Here is a 17,288-nt window from a genome sequence, read left to right as displayed (position 1 = left end):
AGCCCCAATTTCTTAAACTGAAAAGGGGGTGGAGAGAATGTGGAACACCCAGTCCCATGGGCTGTTATCAAGTAGCATGAGGAATGTAATTAAGTCTTGGGTGGCTTTGGGTTCCAGCACACCCAGATAAGGGGCGATTAGCTTCCAGGGAGCCTACCCTCTCTTTAATCAACATGGGACTCTGAGTCAGCAGCCAGCCTGGGTCTCTCTGCTTTATTTGCGTGGCCTCGTTTGCGGTGACAGGCAGCAGAGATCAGAGAGGAGGATGCAGGGTGAGGCTGGCTTTCTGACTACCTGCGGGATTACTAAGCGGCTCCCGTGAGGAAGGCCAGGTCATCCCTGCTTGCCAGCCAGGCCAGGAAGTCCCCAGGTCACCTGTGGGCCAGTCAGCTCACACACCTGTATCCTGGCAGTCCAGTGAGCGTGTAGCTCCGGCCCTTAAACAGTGAACTGATGATTGAAGGCCGACGAAGGAGAGCGGGCCATGCCTGCCTGGCTGCCAACGCTGCTCGCTCAACTTCCTTACGGAGAAACCAGTCAGCAAACACCAGGCTATAGTGGACTCTATTGCAGCTTCCTGTGCGCACGGACTTAACCTAGATCCCAACACTTGTGGACGTGGCAACTACACAACCCCTTCCCACATCTGGTGCCAGCGACTTCCAAAGGAAGAGGGAACTTCCGGACGTTAGCCCACAGTTGCTGAGCTTGCCGGCCCGACTGCTGAGAACAGATCTTCGAAACTCCCAATCTGACCCCTCTCTCCAGTCCATGCTCACAAACCTCTGAGTTGTCTATGTTCCCAAAGTGCTGGTTCTGTGTTTTTATGCATGCTGAGGAGAGCAGACTAAAATTCTATACTGCTGCATCTTAAGGTCCTTCCATGTTTATTATTTAATAGGCCAAGTACTTTGCTAGGAAATCAAATGTGTAATTCCACAGCAATATGTTCAAAGATAGGTTGGAGTCAGCAATATCTTGGAATGTGGGTGGGGTTTTAGCCAGCCTTGTCTTCCTTAAGGGTCAGGGGTCCTGGGTCCCCCAAGACACAGCCAGCTCCCATGGTCACCCCCTCCCAGGCCTCTTCCATGAACTGTGAGCTTCTCTCCCAGGCACAAACCCAGGGCCTAAAGAGTGTCAAGGAATTTCAAAGCTCGTGAATTTTCCTCCTAGTTCGGGCCAAACTAAACTGAAAAATGCTCTCCTTCCTCACATGCCAGGCAGCTTGCCAGCTCTATCCCTGGTTACACTCAAATCTCCACACGGCCAGGCCACAACAGTTATCAGTAAACCAACTTGCAGTTTAGGTCTGGAGAAAAAGTCACCCAAATACACACCACACTGAGAAGTGAACTTTTGAGTCTGGCTCTTGCTAGTGGAGATTTTTTGGCCTCCTTGGCTCCCCAGAAATACCCAAACCGAAAGCTAATTCTAGACATGATGCACGCAGCAGACAGCTGTGGAGGGGCTGAGCGATAAAGGGGCAGATATGAGGGGCACTAAACCAAAGGGACGCAGACAGTTGGCTGCTTCTTTTGCTGCCTTCCTCTCTTATCGATTCTTCAGCTTTCCAGGGGCCACCAGTTGGTGCCAGGTCATAGTAAGAGAAGTAAGAACTCACCAACTTTCTACCTAAGCCCAAGCTGATTTTGAACATGATCTGAAAGGTTTGTAGAGGAAATAGCAGGAAGTTTGCTAAGGCTGTTTCTGATATTGCCAATAAGATGTTGGAACTTTTCATGAACATCAGAACCTGACCTGCTATAAACCACGCCCGTTTATTTCCCCCCACCCCTTACATTCACCTGGTGTTAATCCCTCAAATTAGAAAGGACAATAAGGCTTTGAAATCCACAACCACTATCTTGAAGCAGGGCTTCCCAACCTCAACTACACATGGGCCTCTTGGTTCTTTGTTGTGGGAGGTCGCCCTGGGCAATGTGGAGTGTCCAGCAGCATCCTTGGCCTCCATCCCCTGGATGCCGGTAGCACCCCCACACCCCCACTGCCAGCTGTGACAACCAAAAGAAGTCTCCAGACATTGCCAAATGTCTCTGTTTGGCAGGGTGGGGTGGGGGTGTGAGGGTGGAGAGGGCAAAATCATCCCTGTCTGAGAAGCACTAATGTCATCTTATAACGTCTTAAAAATACCAAATCTTAAGAGACTCTGTGGTTTCCCTGAGGCTTGGGAAGGGAGAACTTGGGATCAGGGTGCTGAGTTTTATGTACATATCTGTGTATGTATATATGGTTTTCTGTGTTTTGAAAATAAGGAAAATCAGGCAGCTAATACAAGAAAGGCCTAGCAGGGCTTTTTCCTTCCTGTCTCATATAATCATTCTCACTTTTCTCAAACCTTAAAGCAGGGTTTCTCAACCTCAGCACCATGGCCATGTTGGGCCAAATAGTTCTTTGCTGCGGGGCTGTCCTGTGCACTAGAGGATACTGAGCAGCAACCTAGGCCTCTACCCACCGATGCCATTAGCTCCAAGTTGTGAAAACCACGTATGTCTCCAGACATTCCCAAAGGTCCCCTGGGGGACAATACAGCCCCCAGATATCACCTGTTCACATGGTGAGAAAGCAATAAACCTGAGTTATCACCACATAAAGAGAGACATTTCCTTTTAACAGACTACCCTGTTTTGAGGTACAGAAAGGAAGACAGAAGTGTTACTAAGAATGAGAAAAGAGACAGACAGACAGACATGAACAGATAACACTCGAGATGTGGGCAGGCAACAGGAAACTACCTCGGAAAAGAACTGCACGTAGGCAAGGGGCTTCCTGAAAGCACAACTCAACAGAGAATGGATCCAAAAGCCAGTGGGCTGTAGCCACTGCAGCCATTCTTTGGACTGGGTCTCAGGACATCAAAATGACAAATTGAGCATAAACAACCAGCTTATGCTTGTACCATACTTTCCAGGTTTCAAAGCACTTTGCAAAAATCCAGATGCAGGCCATTCTGCTTCCCCAAAGAGAAAATGTTCTCCTGGCTGACTTGAGAGGTCTGACTAGTTCCAGTGGCGGATAACGTCTGTTTGGGATGGTCCAGGCCACCAGCATGAGAATCTGAACCCTGACTGCTAGGCAGTCCTTCCAGAGACCTGTCTATATGAAGGAGTAAAGAGCCCCAGTAATTCTTCCAAGACCTTTACAGACACTGTTCCTGCAGGGGGGGTTCTATCAGGGTCTAAGCTAGTGGCCATCATTTCAAGGTGCTTCAGTCAAAGATGTGGGAGGATGATGTCTGCTGGTCAAGGTTTAAGCCAGGGCCAGGACATTTAGTTTCCATCTTCCTGGAGCACAGGGGTAGTACCCTGTTCATCAGCAATCCTAAAATCCCTCTGGATTGATTCTCTCTTTCCTCAGAATTTAACCATCACCTTGGGGTCTCGAGACAGTCTCCAACTATCCATATCCCTAGATAACCACTAAGCCCATTACTTCCTCCCTCAAAAGATACCAGCTGTTTGTTACGGTGGACTCATTTCTCTTTCCTCCCACCGGGCCTCTTCAAGTTGTGGGTTGAGCCCTATTTGCCGGCACAGCCCAAACAATTCCCAAGATCACTGCTCATTTCTTTGTGGAGTCGATCCATAAGAACCCCAGGTTTGTAACCCGGGATTCACAGACCAACAGGAATCGAGCCACCTGAGGACCCTCGGTTGTTATAAGCAAAATTTTGCCTCTGCCCAGTATTCTACAGAGTGAATCCATAGCTCTCACCAGATTTGTGAATAAAGGTGCTGGGACTTCCCGAAAGTCCCGTTAACGGTCACATGTAAAATGCATATATTTTTGGACTCAGCATTCCACTTCCGGAAATTTCCCCTATCTGTGAGCAAAGATATCATTCACTGCTACTGTTTCTAGTAGCAAATTATGGGAAGTAATCTAAATCTCCATTAGAGACAACTGGTTAAATAAATGATGGCATACTTCATGGAAGAGAATACCATGGACCCAAGAAAAGGATCCAGGAGGAGCTGGGAGTGGGCTCCAGTGCAGTGCTCTGGGGAAAGGGAGGAAGGGACAATTCTGTTCCCTTCCCCAGAAGACACTTGGTGATGTCTGGAGACATTTTTGATTGTCACGACTGGGGACGGGGTGCTGCTTGCATCTAGTGGGGGGAGGCCAAGAAGGCTGCTCAAGCCCCTCCAGTGCACATCCCAGAGAATGATCAAGCCAGCCCCAAATGTTAATGATGGGTGCCAAAGCTGAGGGGAAAAAACCTCCACTCTGGTGTGATTCCAAGACACGTTGACCGAAAAACCCAAAGTACAGAGGAGTATGTAGTAGAATACACTACCTCTATGTGTGTGCGTGTTAAAAGGAAAAATGCACACATATCTTTGGAAAGGGATATAAGTGGGTGACAGTATCTGGCCGGATGGAGGGAATGGATGTCTAAGGGATGGGTATGGGGAACTGACTTTTCACCCCACTCTTCGAATGGGGTACCCTGTCTTCCAAAAAGTTATTTTAAAGAATCAGCTCTAGACGCCGATCTTCCTTGCCTCTTGGCTACCTGGCAAGTGTAGGTTCCGGCGTCGACTGCCTCGGGACTCATTCTTCCCCTTTCTGCCCCCCTTCACCTTTAGAGGGGAGGAAAGGAGAAGAGGGTTCTAGGCTTCTGGACAACCTCAGGGCGCACCCGTGTACCTACCAGGGGCTCGGCCCATCCTTTCAGAGAAGACCGGGGCCCAGAGGGTGGGCAGAGTCCGGGCCACCTCCGGGTCCCCGTCCCTCTTGACTCTTGAGGTCTCTCCACTCTGGGGGTGGGGTGTGTGTGTAAGGACATGTGCTAGAGCGGCCCCCCTCCCCTGGGCCCGGCCCCACTCCTCTCGAGCCAGGACCGGACCCCCCGACCTCCAGGTAACCCGTGACCGACGGTAAACCCCTTGCCTCGGCCTCCGCTCACCTGGCTCGCCTTGTAGAACTGTTTCTTCAGCCCCGCCACCGACATGCTGCCTCCCGCCGTCCGGCCTCCCGGCCGGGCCGCACAAAACGAAGGAACCGCAGAAGTCACAGGTTCCCCGGCGCCGCCGACCTCCCGCGCGCCGTAGCGGCCCCCGTAGGCGCCGCCTCAGCCGCCCTCACGCCAGCTCCGCGTCCGCCGCGGCACCGCCTCTGCCCCTCGCGCGCCTGCGCTGCCAGGATATTACATGGCAACCGCACACTTCCGGTGACGGACGGGCGCGTGCGCGCGTCCCCCTCGGCCCCCGCCTGCGTACGCGCGCCCCCTGCCGGCCATGGGGCGCACGCGCACTTCGCCGGCCGCGGGAGAGTACGCCTCCGCCAGCGAGTTGGACTGTCGCCCAGCCTGGAGGGGTCGAGGTGGCTGCAGCGACCCCTGGATTCTCGGAGGTTGCCCTGAGTTCTGAGGTAAGGCGCCTAATGAAACCTCTCCGGAGCGGCTGGGACGGCAAAAGAGTAGATGGAGACCCAGTAGGCTGGGGATTACAATCTCAGATATATGTCTCCTGATCTCTGCTATACCCAGTTTCTCTCCCCTCAGCCTCCCTTGTCTTCTTCCATTCTTTCTATTATCCTCTATCCTCCTTGTCCTGCCTGATCCAGGCCATTCCGTTAGCTTCCCCAGCATCAGCTTCACCCCTCCAATTCATCCTTTACAAGGCAGCCGGAAAGAAGCCCCTATGACATAATTCAGATCACAGTGGTCCCCTGTTTAAACGGAACCCACTGCTTACAAGAAACACTCCAAACTTCCTAATATAGCCTATAAAGTCTGCATAATCAGAACCACACAACTGTTCTGACCTCATAATCCATGATACCTGTTGCCTGTGTGCCTTTGCTGAAGTTGTTCTCTTTTTTGCACATTCTCTCCCCCATCCTATATGTGGAAAGAGGATGCTGCTTGAAATGTCACGTCCTCCAGGAAAGCTTCCCAAGCTGATAAATGTTTGATATTATTTTTATCAATTTTAAAATTAATTCTTATTGATATAAATTTATTAATTAATCAGAATGAGTAAACAAGACTGAAAGATAAAAAAGAAAGTGATTAGAGCTAACATGCTTGGGACTTCTTTGCTGAAGTCTCTGATGTTCTTGGGTGGTTTTCTGAAGGCAAAAGATTGCTGGAAGTTTCCAAGTGTCTTAACAGAAGATAACCAGAGGATTGCTTCAGAAATCCCCAAGGGATTTTTTTTTTTTCCAAATGCCCATGTCTCAGCTTTACTTTCCAGGATCCTGCTGTAGTAGGTGGGCTGCTATGAAGAAGCTCCCCATGTGATTCTGATGTGTACACTCAAATGTCTAACTCACTGCAGAATTGCAAAGTGAGAATGCCTGAGAAGGAAGGGAAGACGTTCTCATTATTGTGATGGAGAAACCAGAGGGAGGAAAAACATCCTCATTGTTTGATGGGGAAACCAAGGCTTGAGTGAAGTGACTTGTCTGAACTGATATACTCCAATTCCCTGTTCCTCCAGCCTCTTTTTTCAACCAACTCTAATACTTTAGCTATCAAATCAACCTCGATAGAGTTCCAAACTTGGGCTAAATTTCAACTTCCTTTCCTCACCTCCGTTCCTGCTCTGTTTGGGAGATTAAATTGGTGTTGGGGAAAGCTTGTTTCTAAGACTTGCAGGCTGACATTGAGGGTCTCTGTTTTGTGTGAAGCTTTTACTCTCCATGATCTGCACAGTTCAATCAAGTGACATTTATTCATTCTAATATTTATTGAGCATCTACTATCCATCAAGCAACGATGGGTCCTGGGGTTACAGTGATAAAAACAATACGAATTCTGCCCTTATGGAGCTAATGATAAAAACAAATAAATTCATCAATCAAATAATATGCTGACAAACAGATATTTACAAGCTGTAATTGCTTCAAGTAAAGGAACAGTGACCTAATCTCATTGGGTGTCAGAGAGGAAAGCTTCTCTAAGATCTTCAGAGCTTAAGATCTGAAGACTGAGTAGCAATTAGCCAGGCGAAAGAGCTGCGAAAAGAGTGGTTTAGGTAGAGCAAACTGCATGTGCAAAAAAGCTGAGGATTTACCAGAAACATCCATTTCATTCATTCACTCAAATGTATTTACTGCAAAGCAAATGCTTCTGAAGCGCTGCCAAGCTTTTATTTCATTGCTCTTATTAAAAGTAATTTATCTATCAACTGCTGTTGCTATATTTAGTTGACGTCTAATTGGGGTAAACTAAATACTGCAGTTTAAATCTTTTCATCTAAATCGCCAAGCGTTTTCAGGTTGTCACCCACTGTCTTACGTAAAAGGGCTGTCATGACGTAAGAGCTTGGCTTTCGCTCCCTGGCCCACGCGTCCAACCAATCACAGCGCCTGCCTCTAAGCTTGAAACCTGCTCTCTCCAATCGCAGGGCACTTCCACCCAACCAATGACAGGACGCCGAGGGGAGGTCCCGCCCACCCCCACCCCCCCAGTCACGGGAATATTAATAGGGGAGCAATGGGAGGAATGGAGGCAACGGCTCTCGCGAGGGTACTCCTAGCGTTCCCCTCTTCCAGAGGCGGGCCTTCACGTGACGCGATTTTGCCCAATCCGCGTGCGGGCTGCAGGGGTCGCCGCGGTTCCCGCCAAATACGAGCGCGGCGGCCCGGGCAGCAGCGGCGCGGGCGGGAGGGCGAGCAGTAGCGGCCGCCTGAGGGGAGCCCGCGCCTCCGCCGCCTCCGCCGCCTCCGCCGCCTCCGCCGCCTGAGGGGAGCTCGATCCGCCGCCGGGGTGATGCTGGAGGAGCTGGAGTGCGGGGCGCCGGGCGCCAGGGGAACGGCCCCAGGTCGGTTCTGGCCCGAGCCAAGGGGAAGGGGGGGCGCGGTGCGCGGCCTGTGAGGCGGTTGGTTGCGGACTGGCCTCCGGGCCCCGGGCCTGCTGGTCTGCGCCCGGCACTCATCTCGCGGGGGCCGGTATCATCCCGACGAACGGCCTTGTGACCCCGAGGGCGCCTTTCTTGACGTTATTGTTGAGGCCGCGACCATTTTCTTCCGGCGGTTTCGCGTCACTAGGTCCTTACAGGGCCCGTCGGGGCGACGGGTCTGTAGGGTCCAAGGGGGGCTGGAAACTGAAGCCCAGGGAGGCGGAAGTGCAGGCTCTGCCGGGTACCTAGTGAGCTTGTGGCCCCTGAACGAGTTGGACCTTGCAGCTGCTGGATGGCTGGGCGGGGAAACTGAGGCCCGAGGTCACACGGGCTGCAGGAACCGGAACAGCTGATCCTGTGGGTCAGGGCAGGCCCAGGGAAGAGGCCTGATGGGGGGAATGTCAGGGGGCTGGAACTCCCCGGTTCATGAGCTTGACTGATATGCAAGTCTTTCTCCCTGTATCATCCAAGCGGGTCTTTCTGGTACTTAGCAGGTCCTCCAATAATTGGGGCGAACCATAGAAAAGAAGACTGCTCTCTCCTCAGCTTGATTCCCTATTATATCACGCACTTGGGACTGACTGGCACGTAGTAAGTGCCAGATAAATATGTGTTGGTTGAATGAATTAAAGCCTGGAAGGGACATCAACTAGTCTAATCTCAGGTTACCCACCACAGCACTGTTGATATTTGGGACCAGATCGTCCTCGGCGGGGGTGGCGGTGTGCAGAGCCATACTGTGCAGTATACAATGTTTCACAGAAACTCTGGCCTCCAGCCACTGGATGCCAGTAGCACCCCCAAGTTGTAATAACTAAATATGTCTTCAGACACTGCCAAATGTCTCCTTGAGGGGGGTGGGGTTCAGGGCAGAATTGCATGCCCACTTTCCCAAGAACCACTGCTGTAGTTGCTTCCAGACTTCAGCATGTTGCAGAGATTTGAAATTAATATAAATAAGTTGAGGACTGACTGTCACGGAGCTGTGATATTTTGATTTGACCAAGTAGGACACTTAAAGGAAAAATAAAAAGCAACACCTGCTCTGCCCATGCTATTATAAAAGGGAGGGATGTAATCTCAGAATAAAGAGCAGCTGGCAACTTTATATACCATGTTTATTGAGCAGCCTGGATTTCCCGATGGTGGGGTCCCTTTTTCTATGGAACCGAGGTTGCTTCTGGGCCATGTCACTTCTGTTCCATTTGCATTAAAGCTAATGACTCAGTGCCATGCAAATTGATATAATTTAAGTGGTTAAAGATTATCCTTTATTTGAGAGAGAAGTCCATGATCTTGGTCATTGTAAACTTGATAGTATTGTCTTTCTTCCTGGAAATTGGTAGAAAGGAAATATGAATCTTTTGGATACCTTTTCTTCTCTAAACTTTGTGGGGGTGGGGAGTAGAGGAGACACTTTCATTTGGGAAAGCTAGAATTTTTAGATAGGCCCATTCTGCCTTTAAAAAATACTCACTTTTGAGTTTCTTATGTAAAATGTGTAGTTTTACTGAAAAATCTAAACTGGATTTTTCCTAGCCAGGTCTCCTAGCAGGTGCGAACTTCTAAACTGATTTTAAGCTATTTACCCTAAGATTAGTCCTATTTATAGTTGTTTTTGCATCTCCTCTGATATTATTAGATGCTTTCCTTGAGATTTTTTTTGGTGCAGAAAACATTCTCTATCATATTGTGACAGCACTTCAGCTCCTGCCTGACAGGTTCAGTATGCTTTAAATTGTTAAATTGTATTAACTTCATAAACTCTTTTAAAAAAGAAGGTGGGGGAGGAAAGTGACCCTTATTTGAATTTTACAGATGGGCAGGGTATGTGTGGGAGGAGGGTGTTTCACCGTCATATGATGGTGAAATGGCTAATAAAATGTTTTCTTCCACCTTTGCTGTTACCCATTCCACTTTTCACTGTCCTTCTGATTGTATTTGTTCATTTCTCAGTATAAGCCGGTCTCTGAGCTCAGTGCTGTAGATTCATTCAGTCTGGGATAAGTCTCTTCACTGCCATAGAGCAGCTTCTGTTGGGGGAGACATCAATACAAAAGTTTCAGAACGATGAGTGATGAGATTGTATCCAGGGCAGGGTTTCTCAGCCTTGGCGTTAACTTTCGGGGCCAGATCACTCTTTGTGGTGGGGGCCATCTTGTGTGTTGTAGGGTGTATAGCAGCATCCCTAGCCTCTACCTGCTTGGTGCGGCAGCACACTGCCCCACCCCCACCCCGGCCCCAGTGATGGCAGCCAGCACTGTTTCTAGTGTCCATATGCCCCCACAGGAGAACCACTTTGTACATAAATAGGTTTGGCATGTATGTTTGATGATTTCATTAGTCCCAACACTTAATAAATTGTCCTTTGACCCTTTATTTGCAGCCATGGATTGCAAAGACAGACCAGCTTTTCCAGTCAAGAAGTTAATACAAGGTAACTTTGGAATGGTTTGAATAGCCGTTCCTCATTTATATCTCTCATCATCTCCTAAATCATGTTTTTTAATTCCTGTTGAGTGAAGGCTCTCTGTCGTGATCCTCAGAGAAGGGACTGGAAGGGAGAAAACCAGTTGGTCTCAAGAGAAAGTTGGGATATTCATTTTGTCACGCAAATATACCCTTGTGTACTCAGAGCAAATTCAGAGGCCCCTGCTTCTACACCACGCTTTCTACACCTCGAGCTATTGACATTTCAAACCAGTTAATTCTTCCTCGTGGAGGCCCACCCCATGTATTAATATGTGCTTAGCAGCATCCCTGGCCCCTGCTTTCCAGATTCCAGTAGTCAACCACCACCACAAGTCAGGACAACCAAAAATATCTCCAAACATTGCCAGATGGCCCCTTGGGATATGTGTATGTGTGCAAAATTGCCCCAGGTTAGGAACCTCTCCTCCACGGGAGGATAAATTTCCCAAATCCTTTTTTTTTTTTTTTTTTTTTTTTTTTTTAAGAAAGACAGAGAAGGAAGGAAGGATAGAAGGAAGGAAAGGAGGAAGAAAGGGAAACATCTTTAAACATTTTCTTGTTTTATTATATTTTGTTTGTTTGTTTTTTTACATGGGCTGGGGCCGGGAATCGAACCGGGGTCCTCCGGCATGGCAGGCAAGCACTCTTGCCCGCTGAGCCACCGCGGCCCTTTTTTTTTTTTTTTTAAGGGTATGTATTTGCCCTTAGGCCAGCTGAGTGCCTAGATTGTATTAAAAACAACAACAAACAAACAAACAAACAAGTCTGCGTTTCTGATTTTTAAAACTTGGTTTTCTGGTTGCCTCTTAGCGGTTTGCCTCCTCGATTGGCATTAGGTTTGGTGTGTTGGTGGGAATCATGTTAAGGGCCTAGGAGCAAACCATAGAATCTGAAGGCATCATTAAACTGATAAGTCATGAATTATCAAGAACAGATTTATTTGTAATGTCTATTATAGTACAAAAAATACTGAAGAGACAACCAATTAAGTAAATGTCGGCTACTTGATAAGTTTACTCATCTAAATTTCTTCCTTCCCCTGAGGTAACTTCCATCTGTATCCCTTACAAGCTGCCTGAAGTCCAGCAGACATGGGGAAAATAATTTGTTTGGTAGCACAGACTTTTTTGCATAGTCACCATGTTCCCTCTGTGAGAGTAGCTAACAGCTTGAAATGCTGGAAGCAGAGATACACCTTTCTGTATTTTGCTCTTCAGAAAGAAATGCAGAGTTGTCATCAGATGAAATTTTCACTCATTAGAAATAAGTTTGGAATTTGAACTTGGGCCTTGAACAAATTAGAAAATGTTACTTTTTTGAAATTGAGAACATCCCTGTTTGAGGTGTTGCCATTTAAAAATTTATCTGTCTATCTATTTAGGATGTTGGGGAAGTATAGAATGAGAAAATCCCTTTTTAAATTTTAAATTCCCCCCTTGCCCGCCCAACAAGGTTGATAATTTTCAAGTATTGTGAACGTTAAAATATTGATTTAGTGCCTTTCTTTACATCTTTACACTTTCACTAAAAAGATGGCCTCTTCTTCCCTTTGTTTCAGCCCGTCTGCCTTTCAAGCGCTTGAATCTTGTCCCAAAGGAGAAAACTGACTGCGGTTCAGATGACATGAAAAGTTCTCAGAGTGGTTCCATACAAAATAAAGTCCCCGATTTAGAAGTCAGTTTGGACAACTTGGAGAATGACTGTCATGTGGGTTCTGATGTAGAATTTAGACCCAAACTTGTAAATGGACAGGGTCCCTTAGATAACTTTTTAAGAAGAAGAGTCAGAACCAATATTGGCAAGACCACAGTTATCATCGATTTGACAGAGGACTCACATGACCAACCTGGCAGCACCATAGACCACAGTGAATTAAATTCTGAAGCGTCTCCTGCTAGGGAGGCTGTCAACGGGGTCAGAGAAGAAGATGAGGATCAGAGGGGTTTTTTGGAGGCCTGTCAGAACAATAAGTTGGCATTTCCAGAAGAGACCCTTTCAGACATTCCATTCAAGACAGAGGAGAGAGTTGGCTCAGAAGGCATGGAGAGGTGTGGAGACTTGCAGAAAGGCTTGCTGGAAAGCTGCTGCCCTGGACTGACAGGTGGTCGGCGAATGTACTCCAAACAGGGACAGGATGGGTGGAGTGACGCTGGGGGCATCCTGGTTAAGGGAAAGGTGCCCATAGTGGTTTTGCAGGATATTCTGGCTGGAAAATCTCCACGAGCCAAGTCTCCTCAAACAACTTTAGACAAGAGTGTAACCTTGGAGAGTGGGGTGCTAGAATCCTGCCCCGAAGAAGACTCTGTTCTTAGCCCTTCGTCTCTGAGCACTTCCTCACCTACCAGTTCTCCTGAGGGACAGTCTGCCCCCCAAAAGCAGCCCAGTGGTGTCAGCCCCTTCCCTCCCTCCACCCCTATTTGCAGGGTGAGTATTTCCTACAGAATCCCAGCATGTTAGTGCTGATGGATCCTGAAGCATTCAATTCCCCCCATCCCTTTTCAGATGAAGGTGCCATGTCATCCAGACAGTTAGTGGCTGAGTCAGTGGGACCAGGAACTAGGTGTTGTGACTTCCAATGTGGAATTGTTTCCGATATCAGAGACAATCCTTATGTGTACCTTGTGACATACTAGTGACTGCCACTTTGATGACCTCCACTGTTCACACCTAATGAGTGTTTATAGCCAACTTAATCATTTTAGTGACTAATGAATGTAAGCAGGCAACTATAACCCCTCGTTTCAGATTTTAGCTTCAGATTCCTTTATTCCTTCTACATTCCTTTGATAGACTTACAGTATTGGTGACAGCAAAAAGAATAAAATGGGCAATTCTGTGGAGTCTGCTCTTTAAAGCGTGGTTGTCCATCTTAAAAGACTCACCCAGAGTGCCAAGAACAAAAGGATGAGAAACATGGCATCGTTTTTAAGAATCTTTAGGATTACTTTTGAAATGTCTGTTTCTGTTACTGATTTTTGGCCAATACAATGGCAGATGTCTCTGTTCTCATGTGTTTAACAGCGTTCTTTTGCTTTGGGTTTTGCAACACTTATTTTTTCCCATTAGGTTTTTATAAAGATTGGGTCCTGGGATGGACCATTTGATCTATTGTGCCTGCTTCATCTGGCCATGAAACCTCAATCTGGATAACTTTCTGAAATTTGGTCTCCAAGGGACCATTTCACTTTGTTTTTCTGTCTTTTCCTTCATCTCCTAAGGAGAATAGGTGGAAGAAAGAAAAAAAAAGGCTGTCTCTTTAGATTCACAAACTATCGATCAAGATTGGAGCTGTCTTTTTTCCCTTCCAAGTTTCTAAATGTGGTTGACTGGAATATACATTTTTAATATTCTACTTCAGCTGTTAGTCAAACTCTCAAAATCAGTTTAAATTTCTTACTGTTGGCCATCTTGTTCTATAAATTCAGTTACTTGAATTTCTTCCAGGCTGCTGCTTCTGCTTTGCAGAACTTTCTCACATAATGTATCATGGCCAGTTAACATTGAGAAATGGACAGGTACCTATGTTTCCATTCTTCTTAACAGCTTAATTCTCAGTTTGTTTTCGGGAAGCCACATTGTTGCACATTGTAATGAAGTAATTTTACTTTTGTCCATTGCCCAACCTTTCTAAAACAACTAAGCATGTGGACCAAGTCGGCTGAATTTCAGAATTCCTGCATCTAAGATTTGGGCCATTTCTAAAAACAGGCTTGGAGCTTCTCAGAAAATGCTCTCTAATGCTCCAGAAGACAGTCCTTGCACAACTTTACAAAATATTTTGCACCACAAGTGGTAAAAGCTTCGGGCTGCCCAGACCCTGTGGCAGAGAACTGCCACAGCCACCCACGTTGGACGTAACCTGATGGACACAGCCTGTCCACCACAAAAACCGATATAGAGCTCCCCGATGTTGGTCACACCAGTGGTTTGAAAGCAAAGCAATTATCAGGAGGCTCCTAAGTTCTGGCAAGACCCACCTGTGAACTCAGCTGGGGGAGAGATGCATTTTTGCCAGGTTTTACAGAGGCTGCTTCCTGTCCATCTCCACCCACAAATACACATCTTCCTGGTTTCTGTCCTTATCTCTTAGGAATGCTGAATTGTTTGGTCTGTTTGTAGTTGGTACCTCTCTCACCTTTTCCTGCCATGGGACCTGCATTTCCTGGTCCCTGTTCCTCTGGTGAATATGTTTATTTTTTTCATTTTCCCTCCCTACCTTCCAGATTGTGATGGAGACTTGGAAGCTTGCATTCTTTACAAATACTACTTTGTAATTTTGTTTTTTATTTAAGTCAGTTAGTACTTGAGCTCATACAGTAAAATGTCCAGTTGGAGCTCCTAGGCATTTATTGGTCCTCTTTAGTCGGCTTCAGAGCCTCCTGGGCAGCTTATTAAGATATAGATCCTGAGGTTTCCTCCCAAGGATTCTGTTGTAGTCTGACAGAGTTTCATAAAAAAAAAAAAAAAAAAAAAAAAAAAAAAATGTTCCGTGAGACTGGGAGAATCTTACTCGGAAAACCAGTGATTTAGGAGCTTTTTTTTTAAGGTAATCCCAGGGTCTTGAATAGCTGGAGAGGTGTGTTATTTATTTTTTTTAGCATTAGGGCTTTTTATCACTTGGTATAAAAACATTTCCTAAATTTGTTTTCAGTTAGACATATAATTTAGCATATTTTCTTGATGATTCAAGATTATACCTGATTTTTTTTGAACTTTTTTTATTAATTAAAAAAAATTAACAAACAAAACATTTAGATATCATTCCATTCTACATATACAATCAGTAATTCTTAATATCACATAGTTGCATATTCATCATTTCTTAGTACATTTGCATCGATTTAGAAAAAGAAATAAAAAGACAACAAGATTACACCTGATTTTGATACAGGTATGTTACTGGAATATTTGGTTTTGCCTCTTTGCTAAATGACACCATACAGATACTAAATTCTCTCGGTTTAAAAATATAATCGAATATTACAGCCCTTTTTAGCCTTTTCTCTTTGCCTCCAGGTTGCCATATTATCAGCTTACATTTTTCATTGTAATGTGTATATAAGAGAGCTCCTTTAAGAAATACACAGTATCAGTTTGTTTCCTTACATAAATAAATACATACTATAAATGTTTCTTTTTTACTCAAAGGTGTTTTAGGTGTTTTTTATATTGGGATGGAGAGATATAGGTCTTTTTATTCATTGTTATTGTGCTCCTTTGGTATGGCTGTATTGCAGTTTATATCACCATTCCCTTATTAACGGATATTTCTGTTGTCTCTGATGTTTGGCCTTTACAAAACCTTAATGGTAATGAGCATCCTTTGTTGCACACCTCCTTGGGCTGTTGTGTGAATAGAATCGCTGGCTTCTAGGAATACACACATTAATTTTTGTCAAATTGCACTCCAATGTGGTTGGACCAATTTGGGTTTTTTAAATCTTTCTCTCTGCCTTCTCTCCCCTGCTCTTACTTAGGCTTTTAGCTGCTGCTGCTGGGCCTGCTTATGTGCTGTAGGCTTAGAGATTAGATATCCTTATGTGTAAAATCAGAATTGATCACCTCTGAGAGAATTCGCCTGAGAAAATGCAGGAATTTTAAAGCAGGAACAGTTAAATCTGTCTTGACTAGTAGGGATAATTGGTTTATGTTTTTAGCTTCTTTCTGGAATCCTTGATCATGGTTTTGGCAGATGAGGTTGCCATTTGGCAGAGCTCCAGGTAGGTAAAATGTGGCATGTAATTTTGAGAGATAGTTCAATAAATACTTGGGCCAAAATTCAAGAAGATAAAATTATATCCAACCAATAAGATCCATTTGAATGTTTAGCAAAGTAGAGATACTGGTTTTAAGTTAAGTAGTAACTGCTCTGGTGGCTGTGTATTATTAAGCTGTTCCTGATAGTCATGTCAACTGCATTATTCCTGGACTCACATTGTAAAAGGCACCAGATTTTGCAGCCAAAATTCAAGAACAAGTATGGATAAGACTAAATGTATTTTTTTCCGCAAAATACTCTCTCATACTTTAGCATATGGGTGGAGTTCCTAGAGTTGGCAGGCAAAATGTATTCTGGAGAAGCAGTTGCTTTTTTGCTTAAAATGTTTGATAGGATTGCTTTGGTAACTGGCATTTCTGTCAGCACATGTTCAGTGTAGACAGGACTGAACATTCAGGCCTAATCACATTGGTGTCTGAGCTTCCCAACTAGACTGCATTGACTGTTTCCTTAAAGGGAAGGTTTAGTCCAGAAGGTACTTGGTGGGTCCTGAGTGAGAAGGATATCGTCTTGAATTTATTAACCTGTAAGTTTTATTCTGTAAGAGGTTTTCCCAGATGAAATCACTATTAGATAGTTTCATGGATAATCATCAAGGTGATTATTTAAATCATAGTTTTTGAAATTCTAAGCATCAGATCTTTTTTTTTTAATTAGAACAATTGTAGGTTTACAGAAAAATCATGGAAAAAGAATTTCCATCAGACCATTTTCAGAGAAATGGCCCTTTAGTTTTTCATCTCAACTTCAGTCTCATTCTTTGCTGCTTCTATAAATCTAAAATGAACCTGAGAGTCATTTCTTGCCAGCTTTAATAATTGTTTCTTCCCGTTGTTCCTCAATCTAATGGTTTGACTACCAGAATTCCCTGCTCTAGAGATAGCTTAGGAAATAGCAATAGTCTGAACTCCCTGTCCATATTTCTAAGAATGGTGAGCAGCTACCTCTCACCTTGATTTAATTTTGACTTGATAATTCCTTGTAGCCCGAGTACAATTTGAAGCTGGGGACAATGAAGATTATTGTGTTCTAGAATGTAGGGGTTCTAGACTAGACTGCTCACTCTGGCAAACTGGCCTTTTCTTCTGTATACTAAGAAGGAAAGTTGTACCAGGCAGAGAGTACAAATTAGTGGCTTATAGGGAATGTGACCTGTAGACATGGGATTT

At 45.5% G+C, this 17,288-nt stretch overlaps 2 protein-coding genes and 1 long non-coding RNA gene across 11 annotated transcripts in view; 1 reads left to right on the top strand and 2 right to left on the bottom strand.

Moving 5' to 3' along the window:
- The window catches only part of SH3GL1 (SH3 domain containing GRB2 like 1, endophilin A2), a 41,463-nt gene extending 36,331 nt beyond the window's left edge, over positions 1-5,132 (bottom strand). The window contains exon 1 of the mRNA XM_077121113.1: positions 4,928-5,132. Coding sequence (XP_076977228.1) covers positions 4,928-4,972 — 45 coding nt within the window. The 5' untranslated portion in view covers positions 4,973-5,132. The remainder of the gene's footprint in view (positions 1-4,927) is intronic.
- Positions 5,133-5,245: 113 nt separating this feature from the next.
- Positions 5,246-17,288, top strand: part of CHAF1A (chromatin assembly factor 1 subunit A) — a 34,518-nt gene continuing 22,475 nt past the window's right edge. Inside the window, exons 1-4 of one of the 9 annotated variants that reach the window (XM_077121106.1) lie at positions 7,840-8,016; positions 9,511-9,589; positions 10,255-10,305; positions 11,899-12,764. In XM_077121106.1, the coding sequence (XP_076977221.1) occupies positions 10,257-10,305; positions 11,899-12,764 (915 nt within the window). In that variant the 5' untranslated portion in view covers positions 7,840-8,016; positions 9,511-9,589; positions 10,255-10,256. Of the gene's footprint in view, positions 5,392-7,668; positions 7,791-7,839; positions 9,590-10,254; positions 10,306-11,898; positions 12,765-17,288 lie in introns of those variants that run through there. The other 8 variants (XM_077121105.1, XM_077121104.1, XM_077121103.1 and 5 more) reach the window with 8 other exon arrangements.
- LOC143650374 (uncharacterized) lies at positions 8,989-17,134 on the bottom strand. The gene is made up of 3 exons (XR_013159539.1): positions 17,071-17,134; positions 9,765-9,901; positions 8,989-9,200 (listed from the first exon to the last, which is right to left on the bottom strand). It is a non-coding gene; the product is annotated as an uncharacterized LOC143650374 (long non-coding RNA).

Source organism: Tamandua tetradactyla, chromosome 11, assembly GCF_023851605.1.
Source record: "Tamandua tetradactyla isolate mTamTet1 chromosome 11, mTamTet1.pri, whole genome shotgun sequence".
Lineage (NCBI taxonomy): Eukaryota > Metazoa > Chordata > Mammalia > Pilosa > Myrmecophagidae > Tamandua > Tamandua tetradactyla.
Note: the sequence above shows the minus strand (reverse complement) of the source record. Positions and strands in the feature narration are given on the sequence as shown.